This window comes from Erigeron canadensis, chromosome 7 (genome assembly GCF_010389155.1).
Source record: "Erigeron canadensis isolate Cc75 chromosome 7, C_canadensis_v1, whole genome shotgun sequence".
In the NCBI taxonomy this organism is placed as follows: domain Eukaryota; kingdom Viridiplantae; phylum Streptophyta; class Magnoliopsida; order Asterales; family Asteraceae; genus Erigeron; species Erigeron canadensis.
This window is the reverse complement of record NC_057767.1, coordinates 5670967-5683617: the sequence shown is the minus strand read 5'-3', so window position 1 is coordinate 5683617 and position 12651 is coordinate 5670967. Positions and strand designations below refer to the sequence as shown.

The 12651-nt window shown below is 34.4% G+C and overlaps 2 protein-coding genes across 6 annotated transcripts; one reads left to right on the top strand and one right to left on the bottom strand.

Moving 5' to 3' along the window:
* The first annotated feature begins 972 nt into the window (after positions 1-972).
* Positions 973-5938, top strand: LOC122606835 (E3 ubiquitin-protein ligase SIS3-like). Of its 3 annotated transcripts, XM_043779711.1 has the most exons (10): positions 973-1033; positions 1178-1216; positions 1918-1984; positions 2074-2147; positions 2744-2882; positions 2979-3071; positions 3166-3240; positions 4068-4187; positions 4671-4784; positions 5193-5938. In XM_043779711.1, the coding sequence occupies exons 2-10, from the start codon at positions 1200-1202 to the stop codon at positions 5592-5594; spliced, it is 1101 nt and encodes a 366-aa protein (XP_043635646.1). In that variant the 5' UTR covers positions 973-1033; positions 1178-1199; the 3' UTR covers positions 5595-5938. The 3 variants fall into 3 exon arrangements, with proteins under 3 accessions (XP_043635646.1, XP_043635644.1, XP_043635645.1); XM_043779709.1 differs by lacking the exons at positions 973-1033; positions 1178-1216 and having other exon boundaries at positions 1762-1984; positions 2970-3071; XM_043779710.1 differs by lacking the exons at positions 973-1033; positions 1178-1216; positions 1918-1984 and having other exon boundaries at positions 2118-2186; positions 2970-3071.
* A 337-nt stretch (positions 5939-6275) lies between these two features.
* On the bottom strand, positions 6276-12279 carry LOC122606836 (probable ribonuclease P/MRP protein subunit POP5). Of its 3 annotated transcripts, XR_006324998.1 has the most exons (6): positions 12060-12279; positions 8736-8949; positions 8105-8242; positions 7588-7761; positions 6640-6710; positions 6276-6530 (listed from the first exon to the last, which is right to left on the bottom strand). XR_006324998.1 is itself a non-coding variant. In XM_043779712.1 (5 exons), exons 2-4 carry the CDS (start codon positions 8911-8913, stop codon positions 7616-7618), a joined length of 462 nt encoding a protein of 153 aa, XP_043635647.1. In that variant the 5' UTR covers positions 8914-8949; positions 12060-12279; the 3' UTR covers positions 6276-6710; positions 7588-7615. The 3 variants fall into 3 exon arrangements, 2 of the variants coding, with proteins under 2 accessions (XP_043635647.1, XP_043635648.1); XM_043779712.1 differs by having other exon boundaries at positions 6276-6710; XM_043779713.1 differs by having other exon boundaries at positions 6276-6658.
* Between the last annotated feature and the right edge of the window lie 372 nt (positions 12280-12651).

Sequence of the window (12651 nt, the reverse complement as noted above, 5' to 3'; positions counted from 1 at the left end):
ATTAAATTGAGTTTTATGATTGATTAATAAATTATTAGGTCAGTTGTGTTTTTAAATATATAAAGATTTTTCTGTCAAAATATCCACAACATTTAAGTAGGAAATGGAGCAACAAAAACTAAACAAAAAACTTATTAAAACCGCCAAAAATTGAACCAAAATTAATGACATTAATTGTAATTTTAGTTTTGTTTCTTTCTTTTTTATTTTGTTCCATACTTCTATATATTGAACCAAAATATTTTTTTTTAAAGTTAATTATAAAAGAAAGTTATATTGAAAATGATTTAATTGTCCTTAATGTAAAAAGTTATTAGAAATCACCCAATTTCTCCTTAATTAACCAATTTACACAATAAACTTTTATTATTTGTAACTATATCAATTTATTTACCATCTTGGGTAAAGTCGGGTGATACTTAGCAGACAAATATATGTTCTTATGCTATTTTCGGCCGACAGGTATAGTAATTAAACTCTCTACACTTTCTTACTTTTACCTTCTTTTGACCGGAGGTCTTTAAGGAACCAGTCTCTCACTCTCCACCTTTGGTTAATGGTAAGATTATCTACAAATCACTTCCCCAAACCCAAAGATGGGGTCTTCTTATTATTGTTGTAAACTTTTATTTTTACAAATTTACACTTTAAATCTTTATTTTTAAAATTATTCGACCTACATCACTTGATAGCGTTGTGATCTAACACCGATCGCCACCGTTCTAGTTTTCTTATTGATATGAACTAAAAAGACAAATTATACAAAAATATATTGTAAAATAACACAATTATCGGTGTATTCCATTCCCCCGATTTTACATACAGTCTCTCACACAGTTTTGATCGTCACTTCTCTTTGGTATTTCAGTCACTCCCCACCCCCAAATCACTTCCCCCCCACCCCCAGATTCACACTATCTTATTAATAAAAATAAAAATGACTGTTTTTTTCAACCATCTATAATACATATTTCTGGGTTCTTCCGCTGAAATATCATCTTTTTCTTCACTTTTTCATATATGGCGATCAGAGGTGTAAACTTTAAATGGTTTGTTTATTTCTTTCTTTATGTCTATATATATATATGTATATGATCAATTGATCATACCTTTTTTGTATCTTATTTGTATTTTGTTGGAATTGAAATTGTGATAATTGTTTAAAAATGTTTTTCAGGTATGATGCATTCTTTCTGTCAATGCTTGCGTTTAGTATGTATCCTTTTTTAGTTTTTTAATACTAATTAACTGGGGTATGATTATGGTTTTACTTAATACCCCTCATTTCTATCTTGCTGCACCTAAGCCTTTGTGCAGCCAACAGGAGGGATCATTTTCCGTTGATATGGGGAAGGGAGTAACTTAATAAGGAAAACCGGTACCAAAATGTAACAGACTGTCACTAAGTTGTCGTATAGCTAGAACCTTTTTTTTTGTTTTTTTGTTTTGCTTCATCTGTTGTAACAAACTTCCATTCTGTTACCAATGTATAGAAGTCGCCTTCTATAGCAGCTAAAAATGGTGCGTGGCATGGCACGCCGCCATTTCTCGTAAAATGTCTATGACAAAATGTCTATGTTATGTAAAGATCTCGTAAAATGTCTATGTTATGTAATGAACTTTCAAATCCTGGTTATTGGATGTGCCCGGGTATATGTGGCAACCATATAAGCTGTCGCGTGTAAGTTTTTGATTGGTCAGGTACATCAAATAATCGGGATTTGAAAGTTCATTACATGGACATTTTACAAGATCTTTGTGTAACATAGACATTTGGTCAATTCAAAATATACGAAAATAAAAATACTTCATTACATGCTATGACAAATTGGTAGAAGTTTGCTATATTTTTGTAATGGTTACTTATACTCTTTTCAAAGATGCCTATACGTTTTCTTTAAGCTTGTAACCAAATAGAGTTATGGTTCTTTTGAGTTGGAAGCGGTACCATCAATGTACACACCCATTGCATCTGTGGATAGTGGTGAGTAAACATGATGCATATGGATTTCTTTCATTTCGCTTAATTACTACATTTTAAGGCCTTGATTTATGTATATTTGTTTGGTTCAGATTGATTATGGTGCCGTCTTTGTTTTCCGCCTGTTGATGTTTGTAGACAATGCTCTTGCAGCTAAATTGGGATTGTAAGTCTTCTCCTTCATCAGCTGACGTTATTTACGAATGTACGTTATCTAACTTTTGATAATTAAAAGTTAAAAACCTTGCTATGTATTGAAAGTGACAGATTTAAGTTTATTTGACTCATCGGTAACCCAATTATTAGAACTGCTGTGATGTTCTTGAACCAGAATGTTCTTGGAATATCAACTACGAGATTGAGGATGTTACAAGTTAATTTTGTTTTTAGCTACAAATGACTTACGAAATCTTCATTGGATGATTATGATATCTCATCATAGGTCACAAAGATATATAATACCTGTCTTTTACGACCTGTCATTAGTTCAAAACTCTTTTATGCTTCAGAGACCAACATAGTTCGTTTCCAAAAGAGTAAATGTTGGATGAACTTATATGAATGCTTTAAGTTGTATTTATGGTCTATGTGCTGATATCGTTAATATCTCTGAAATGTGGAATTATCTTCTATTTAGTTGAGCAACTTAGTCTTCTATCTTGCCTATCTTATAAATTATAATAATAACGAATTCTGGTTTAGGAATATTACTGTGGTCTCAGTTCCCTAGTTAATATTTCAGTTCCTTTTAAAATGATATAGGGATTTTGGTAGGCAGCAAAGAGATGGTTATTTTATCGGAAGAGTAGTGGTTCTGTCCATTCTGTATATCGTGCTATATCCATTTCTATGGGCTTGGAGTATTACGGGATCTATATGGTTCACTAGCGCGCATAAATGTGTATGTGTGTTATTTTAGCTTCTTATAAGTTACCCATTAAGACCTTGCTGTTGTGTGTAAATAATTGTCTTAATGGTCATGTTTAAGTTTTTGCAGTTGCCCGAAAGAAATCAGAAATGGGGTTTTCTTGTTTGGTTGATTTTCAGCTACTGTGGACTTATCTGCCTTGCCATATATTTAGTAAATAAGGTGCAATAACATATATTTATCTTGTTGCAGTCACTTTAACGAAGCTGGCAATATCATAATCTAACTATACAGTTTATACTTTTCTTATATGCAGTGGTTAAGACGAAGAAAAGCTCACAGGGAACGGGCTGAACTTGGGATTCCTATGTCCCGTATTTCAGAATATGGGGTAATGTGTACTGTTCTTTTTTTTTCCCTGTGTTATGTACCCCGAGGCATGAACAGTATATAAATTGTGGGATATACTTTCAACTCCCAATATTAGGACTAAAAATGTTGAAGGGCCCAACACGTTACATTACCAGCAACTAGAGATGGTGTCTTAGCATCTCTAGTTCATCATCTAGGAGGTTTACTTATCAGACTATACAATCCACATGTGTTTGTTTTTAGAAGCATAGCTTTTAAGTTTGGTTTATACTTGGCTAATGATTTACATAATCTTCTTTGCTAAAAGTTGTCTGGGCATCTTCTCGAATCTCGCCTAAGCTACTTTTTTTGACAACATATGCCTCCTCCAAAAGTTCTTATACAATTAATTATCTGCGTGGTTATGGTAAACGAAGCTCATTTTCATTAATCTACGTGGGTCGTTATAATCTTGGAAAGCCATAATGCGGCCTTGACTATGTAGCGTGTTCATGTGCTAATCTATATGTGGGTATGGTGATATTATACAGATAAACACTACATATGGTTAACTCTAGTATATGAAGAGTGGTTATTTTTCTCAAGATTTATAATTGAACAAGAGCACAATCATTATATTACGTCATCTAAATTCCAAAGGCATGTTGACTCATCTGATCGATTCTTTCATGGCTTTGTCAAGTTTGTTTAAATCAAGTGTCCCTATAAGTGAACTACATTGTTTTTTGTTTTTCATTCCAAAAGAAGTTTATGATCACAATTATAATTCATGACAAATGGATCCTCTTACATGTTTCTTTCTTTCTTGACTTGCTTAGCCTATAGTACTAACTGTATCTTTTCCAGGTGTTGGTCGACATGATTCGTCTGCCAGATTGGGTATTTGAAAGTGCTGCTCAAGAGATGAGAGCCATGGAACATGATGCTACTCCTCATCATCCTGGCCTTTACTTATCTGAAAACCAGGTAAACCAGAGGGCATTTTGAAAGTGACATTCCTGTCATCTTGCTTTACTTAATATGTTCTATATAAGCAGATGTGCCTTGATACATTTACTAATTGAATAGGCTGATTTATGTTGTGCAAAAAGTTTCAGTGTTATCATGTTGCTTACAACACTTGCTTCTTGAGCGACAAGATGAGAAGGTTGGGTTACAAGCTGGTCGGGTCAGGTTGGGTTAACACAGAAACAGTTTTTGTGCATTTAAGTATTAATTATTATAACACAAGTTATAATTACAAGAACAATGTAATTATCAACAAATTTAAATCTTCGAATAAAAACAATTTAGGAAGTTATATGCATTTAAAGTAGACTTTGAGCGACTTTCACCACATTTGACCCATTCCTTTTTTGTATATGGCCCTTTTGGATTAAATCACAAATTTTGAATTTGCTTTTTAATTACATATCTTTTGATGTGTGATTTATAATTTTTTGCATGTAGAGGCAAGCAGTGGAGATATTAATTCAGGAACTTCCATTATTCTCGTTGAAAGCTGTTCCGACTGATTGTAGCGACTGTCCAATATGTTTGGAAGAGTTCCATGTCGGAGACGAGGTAACAGTTCTGACTTTGTAGCACTGCAACTCTTTTATGGCTTAAAAAGATAGCTTTATTAGACTTCTTAAATCATCATTTTTAGGTTCTTTGTGTTAACAAACCATCATCTTACTAAACATGAAAAGCATGCTACATTTTGCAACAGTTAGTAAAGTTACTTTTGATATGGCATGTACATTTTCACGATCTGCCAAGCTCAATTTCTGAACTAGAGTTATATTAGCATTTATAAACGATGGTTGTTGAGAATTATAGCGAAGTGTGATGATCAAAAAGTCAATAACTCTCTCAAAGCTAGTTTGGATATATAGTGAATTGTTTTTAAAGTGACAACAGTTCGTGACATCAACAATAGATAATATTATTTATTTTTGTCATTTTCTAAGTTTCTAACATGACTTTCAGGTTCGTGGCCTGCCTTGTGCTCATAACTTTCATGTACCATGCATTGATAAATGGCTAAGGTTAAACATAAAATGCCCTCGATGCCGGTGTTCAGTCTTTCCCAACCTCGAACTAAATGATCTCCCTAATATCCCACCTGATCCCAACCATCCATCAACCATTTCAACAACTTATCAAGCCCAAAGTCAACCTACTAGTCAAAGTTACCTTTCGAGAATGCAAAGTTTTCTCATGCCAGTCCGCTCAGAAAATACAACATCCTCTAACTCTATTTTAAACTCCAACCCCAACTCTGACCCTAACATTAATAATGATTCTGATGTTGCTTTGGACATGGCTGAAAATGGAGGCCAGCCACCCGAGAGTCATGGTCAGCACACAAGTGCAGAGCGTGTACAATGACTAATTTTTGGCAGTCATCCTGGCCGTTATAAGGAGGTGTATATTTTAGTCTGCACTTTTAGTGGTTTCAGGTAGGGATGAGCAGATTTATCTAAGTCCCTATCCCGGGAAGTGGTACCGCGGTACCAGGATTTGGTACCGGGAAATAGTACTGAATGGGAAATGGGACCAGTACCGGTACCAAGTTTTTGAAAAATTCGGGACTTGGTACCATCGATTTTAGATTTTCTAATTTTATGGTTTCTTTTTACTTCAACTTGTCATTAATAGTTATGTTACATTGGTGTAAAAAAATACTCAAACTGCCAATAACATTACTATTAACGAGCATTTTCAGTGTTCAATTATCAATTGTATGAAATGGTCTTAATACGGCATTATGTCACCATGCCCGATTGGGTTTAGCAACTTATTGAGGCAATTTTTTTAGTCAAGTTCATGACCTGTGCACCTGTCCGTTAGAGTTCCGGCAACCACTACCAGCTCAAACCTATGCGGCATTTGAAATATCATCCAATAATCAGAAGAGGAAAAAAAGTTGATTTAGTCGGTGCTGTGTTACTGCATTGCATGCCTGTTTAGAGTGAATAAAGATAAACAGCCTCGAAACCGTGCAAATGAGAATTCCCAACTTAGTACTGATGTATGAGAAGGGAAGAGAACGTGAGATGACATGATATGTAACAAAATAGATGAATGTTTATATAATCGTATTGAAAAAAATACATTGAAAAATGAGAAAATTGATAAATATAAACTTCGACCATTTGCAATATCTTAATTCCAACTTAAGCTTTCATTTTGTCTTCCACAAGTTCATTACCCAACTATTCGTCCAAACTATAGCCACGCTATAGTGAATACATCTGTTTTGGTAAATTTAACTCCATCGGGCTTCACACCTTCACAGTACAACTCTTGACTTACGGACTTGATCTTTCCAATGACATGCACACACCATAATCAGGCAAGCGCCAAAGTTGATGAAGAACAGCCGGAAAGTGAAAATAAGATGAGCCACAAACGATTGCTAACACAATAATACCTGTTTGAGGTGTGCAGCTCTAAAGCAAAATTGAATTAGCCCATTGCGACCACAAGCACCACCAAATATATCTGACGACACAAACACTCAATCATATCCTTACAAGAGGACAAATTGTTTTTTTGCAATAAGTGCTTAGTTTTCATTGCAATGAACAATCCTAACATCATTAATTGTTTTCATCACTAGAATTGTACCAAAGATACTTACTTTGATGAAGCATCATAACTATAACTATCATCCTCCCAAACGTAAACATATAAAACACATACTAACACGTCACCTCTCTTTTTTCACTGAAACAAACAGGTGCCCAACCCACCCAGTTGTTGACATTTTTGTGGCTCACATTTGGCAAAGTATGCATCAAAGCACTCTTGATTCCTCTAATTTTCTTAACTAAGACAAGGCTATATTTCCATTCCATGACACGACCTGATTTTTCTGATTTCCATAAGATATAACAGTTTTATAATGAACTCGTCACCTACAATAATAACAGCCTAATTATGATTGCTCTGTAAATTTCTTCTCTTGAAAAATTCTGAAGCAAATACTCTAAGTACCTCAAAGCTTGATTCTCACAATAATGACTTTCTTTACCAAGTATGAAATGTGTTGTTCAATCCTGACCTAATTAAAGTCTAAGAAACTCCATCCATGTATTACTTTACGACTGCATCATCAACCCCATGATGTTTAATATGTAACACCTTTCTTGCCACCATGTCAAATGTAACGTGATACTTTAGGTGCTCAAAAAACATTGTGAACAAAATAAATCGAAAATCATTTCTCACATTAAATGCATTATAGAGATTCTTACACTAGGAAGAATAATGAATGATCAAATATCAGTGATGGTTGGTGGTTGATACTTAAATGTAAGAGTAATTGGTAATATCATTTACAGGTTTATTTTCTTAAAATATGCTAAATTCAACTTACCTGAAAATAGATAAAATAACATGTGTTTTCAGTGCTCTAACATTTTGATTCTCTCAAGATTTTGCATATGTTTGTTAACATCCTCTGTTCGGGGATCCCCAAATACAACTTTAAATTGTTCGAATTTCAAATCTTCACACTTCAAAGCTGCAGATTTACAGACCCTGATATTGCCTGATTGAAATATGGTCATTAGAAATTTCAGCAGTAGATATGGAGAAAGACTTGTGTGCATAGTAAGTGAAGTTTGTCTAATATAAATTGTAGTATTTGTGAATTGGTATATTCAGGTTATATTATATCTATAGGTCAAACCAGTTAAGTAAAAAAGGAGCTAAAAGGAAACAGCAAAATTGGATATTATGGGTCAACGTCAACCACCCAATATATTTAGAGTTTATCCAATATATTTAGAGTTTTAGACGGAACGTATTTCAGGTGAACCAAACTCCACCGACTCGACTTGACATGTTACCCAACCCATCCATTCAGGCACCTCCAAGTTAAACTGGCTTACCACTAAGGTCCAATAAGTTGAAAACCACCGGGCAATTTCCTACACTTCTGACCATAGTGATTGCAGCCCAAACTTTTTGATGCTCATCTCTTGAAGCTCGGATAATACAGACTTTGGTGATGTGATTCACATATTTGACTGCAAAGTGATGCACCTGAGACGTTAGTATTTGAGCATGAAACATAAATTCATATATTCATAGATGTTGCAAAATGAGCAGCTTGGATTGTAGGTCAAAACGCTACCGCGTCTAGGTTTGTAATTTACTAATTTTTGGTTTAATCTGTTGATCGAAAACACTTTTGTCGTAGTTTTTCACAAGGTCTTACAAAAACTAAAAGCATAAAATATGATTACAAACAATACATTATTTCATCAATATATATAAAGTTTTTATAATACATTGTAAGAGGTTGCAGGCATGAATAATACACTTAGAGTGACTCTCTGTTAACTTTGACAGATTCCTTTGTGGCTAAACTGTTAACCCATTTGACCCGTTACAAATTACATGCAACCCAATTACCCAAATTGACTCATGCATATTCGTGTTCAACAAAGACTTACAATCACACCAAAGTAAAAGCATATTAAAGCAAAGTTGTTGCTTGTTACATAACTGTTTACCAACCTTGGAATGATCCTAGTGACGAAGCAAGACCGCACTCGCCAAAGTTGACTAGAATGCTGTCTCTGATCGCTTTCGATATATTATGTTGGCTAAGAATAATCGGATCGTCTTTTGAAATATCTTTATTTGGATCCACAAACACCTCCATCACGAAGTACCTATTTTTAAATCCCACCATAATGATTTCTCACCTTTATCGAACCTACAAAATCAACTGCAAGTCCATTTTTTGGTTATAGCTTATCTTCAAAGACAGGTAATAGTGAAACACAAACCCACAAACTTTTGGCTATTAGGCCACCTCGAATACAGCCAGGCTAAAAGCCCTTTGGTAAACAGAGTTTATATTTACCTACAAAAATAACCTAAAGTAATCTAATTATGCTTCAAACTATGATAAATCAAAAAGGTATACATTGTGAAAGAAAGTAAAAATGGATATAATGAATTGTTAAAAGTTATAAAGTTGTAAACTTTTTAAAATGGTTTTATCATATTCACCAAAATAATGTAACAAATACTTATTTTACATCAAAAAAAACCAACCGGGTTGGAGCCCTTGCCTCTGGAGACAAAGGCCAATGGTTCGATCCTCATGCCCTACACACCAAAGGTCCTTTTTGACCTTTGATAGAACCTAGAAGAAGCCTTTCTACCTTAAGTAGGAGTACGTTGTCTACATCTCAACTTCCCCTATATACCGTCGAAGACGGTATCAAAACCCAAAACTCGTGGAAGACGTCATTGGGTGTTATTTACTTTATATCCACATAATGTAACAAAGTAACAAACTTTGCATTCTAGTATCCATATATTCAACCATCTACAAACATGTCCTAGTAGTAAAACACCCTAAAGGTCGCATAAAAGATCCGGGTTCGAGCCTCACTAAGTAAACATCTCCAGATACACAAGGAAGACATTAACAGCCACAAGAATAAAGAGCCAAGAACTCTACTTTCAATTCAGGTATTACTTAACTTTCTAACAAGTTCCAAGTTTTGTTTATTCTTTACCCTTCTTTTCAAGATAAAGACATGAATTCATGGAGAGTGAAACAAGAAAACAAACAGTTTATGTGCTTATATATATAACTTAAAATTATAATTATAATATAATTCAAAAGAAGAAGAAGAAGAAGAAGTTGATAACGCATACCTAAAAACAGAAAGAGCAATTGGGTGAATGGTTAAGCAATGACGGCGAGGCAGAGGAAACCTTGAAATCGGCTGGTCATATGTTTAAAAGAGGTGGGTTTTTTGGCAAGGGGGTGTTTGTGTTTTGACTTTTGAAAGAATTGTTTTGGTTAGCACAAGGAGTGTGGGTTTCAATTTCCTCTCAAAATAAATCAATAACATTCTTACAATTTTTCTAACTTAACTAATTTTTCTAAGGTGGAAGGGAGTAGACAACGGCATGGCAAAGGGCTGAGAATGCCGCCGAGGGAACACCGGCGCCATCCCCGCGGCATAAGGTCAAACGGCATAAAAGCCCTGCGCGGGTTGAGAAGGAAATAGACGTTAGGGAGGTGGGGCCATGCTTATTTGAACGTTGTAGACATCAAAAAATAAAATAAAATTCAAACCCCATTCTCTTTTGTAGCCGTTAGGAGCTAAAAACAAAAAAAAAAAACCTCATTTTTTATCTATAAATACATCTTCTTTTCTCAAACAAACACAACAAAAAACTATACCCCTTTTCTTATACAAACACAAAATCATCCATGGATCCAAGGAGGGGAAACATGTTCGAGGTCCACCGGCACCGACATGAGGCAACTTTCGTGTACCACAAAGAGTAGACACGCCTCAATATCAACCTCAACAAGTCGACCCCTCACAATACTATATTTCCGACCCACCACCGACTACTCAGCTTTAACAAGTCGACTGCTCACAATACTATAATCCCGACCCACCACCGACTCAACCTCAATATCATTACGCCTCACAATCTCATACATCGTATTTTCCTCCTCCCCCTCGCGCAATGCATCCTCCTCCCCCGCGCGCAATAATTTCCCCCTCTAAGTACCCGCGTCCAAGATTACGAGTGGTACCAAACGGCCGAGATTGATTTGGAGTCGTTCGATCCATTTGATCGCACAACGAATCCTCCTCCCCCTACCCGCTCGCGTCCACCGACCCCCTCCCCACCGATGATGAGGATGAGGCCATTCCCGATACACAAGAAGTTCAAATAGGTATTAAACTATGTTTCTAAACTTTTTATATATATACTTTAATATTTATATATATTTATTTAATATATACTGTTAATATTTATATATATATATATATATGAAACGCCCAACTTTTTTTTTTTTTTTATAAAAACATTTTTTAATAACATAAACATATGTGTTTTTTTTATGAATACAAACGTATACAATAGGTCCCAAACTCTTGAGCAAACTAAAATCGGGCAACCGACCCTAGCAGCAGTCGTTCAACAGCTTTTAAGTTATATATAAATCTGATATAGACATTTATACAAGGACCATTAGAAAGTAGACTTCTTCCTCTTTCCGTGGACAGCTCATTTGTTAAAAATAGAGTTACCGTTCGAAAGATATGACCATTTTAAACTCGGTTGGTTTACAAGCAAACTGCTCCAACGAGCTGTTTTGTGACATATATTTGACACACTCAAACACATCCGTATTGCACGAATCCTATGCCATTCTAAAGACCTACAACAACACTTTCAAAACCTGTTTTTAGTTTTACTCAAAACAAAACACACACAAAGTTACAACCCTTCAAAAACTGCCCAAAATCATTTGTGGTTGCTGAAAATTCAGGACTATTGTTGCTGTTAGAATTTCAGCATCAACTAGCTGTTTTGCGACCCACTTTAAACCACTTTTCCTTGGACAAACCTAGACATATCTTATACCGTTTTCAAGCCCTCGGAGTCTACTTTCCAACCCACTAAGCCGTTTTACCCAGAACTGAACCATTGCAGAATTACAGGTCAAACTTCACCATTTAGCTACTAACAATAATCATAATTCAACTTATGAAATTTCTATCAAAACTAATCGTCAATTTAGGATTAATACATCTAAATGAACTTTTTCAACCCACTAAAACCATGGATTAACAACCTTTTATTCAATTTCATCTTTTACATAATCATAATCTCTAACTAAAATCATCCTTTTTCAAAAATCTTCTTTAAAATCAAAAGTAATGGTACCTTCATGTTTAACAACATCATAATAGCAAAACCCCTGAACTAATTTGATTAATTCCATCACTTTAATCAAAAATCACTAAAAACCCTAACTTTTAATTTAATAATTCAAGAACACATACTAACCTTTGATTATAGATTCAATTAACACTTGAAATAGAATTAAAGAGATTGATTGAGACTTGAAATCAGCCGTGCTCCTGCTATTCTTTCTTCCTCTCCCTCCTGCTCGTTCTCTCTCTCTTTCTAGAAGTTCCAGGAGGTTTCTTTTGTAATATATCTTGATTTATATGCGTGTGTATGATATATATACATATCCATAAGTCGGTTTTTTATTAAATTAGTCGGGTATTTACTCTAATCTCAATAATTTAAATACCCGTTACTTTCAAAATAGGTGTCGGTACTTCCGACTTTTACATAATACTGTATCTAACCATTATTATAATAGGTGTCACTTACCATATCTAAAATAATAACATAATAGTATTATAACCATTATTGGTGTTACAATATATATATGTTAATATTTATTTGTATGTATATATAAATATACTTCATATATATACGGTTAATATTTATTTATATATATGTTAATATTTATTTGTATGTATATATAAATATACTTGATAAATATACTTTAACTACGTGTATATATATAGTGGAAGAAGTTAGTACCGAAAAGAAAGTATACAAGACGGGCTGACAAAAAGAAATA

Bases quoted from the DNA above. Each gene is read 5' to 3' on its own strand.
- LOC122606835 (XM_043779711.1), top strand. The intron at 2,148-2,743 runs GTAAGTCTTCTC...AAAATGATATAG, and splicing joins CTTGCAGCTAAATTGGGATT to GGATTTTGGTAGGCAGCAAA. The intron at 4,785-5,192 runs GTAACAGTTCTG...CATGACTTTCAG, and splicing joins AGTTCCATGTCGGAGACGAG to GTTCGTGGCCTGCCTTGTGC.
- LOC122606836 (XM_043779712.1), bottom strand. From the start codon at position 8,913: ATGGTGGGATTTAAAAATAGGTACTTCGTGATGGAGGTGTTTGTGGAT. The intron at 8,243-8,735 runs GTTGGTAAACAG...ATCACTTTGCAG, and splicing joins GTCACTAGGATCATTCCAAG to TCAAATATGTGAATCACATC. The intron at 7,762-8,104 runs GTAAGCCAGTTT...TATTTCAATCAG, and splicing joins CAACTTATTGGACCTTAGTG to GCAATATCAGGGTCTGTAAA.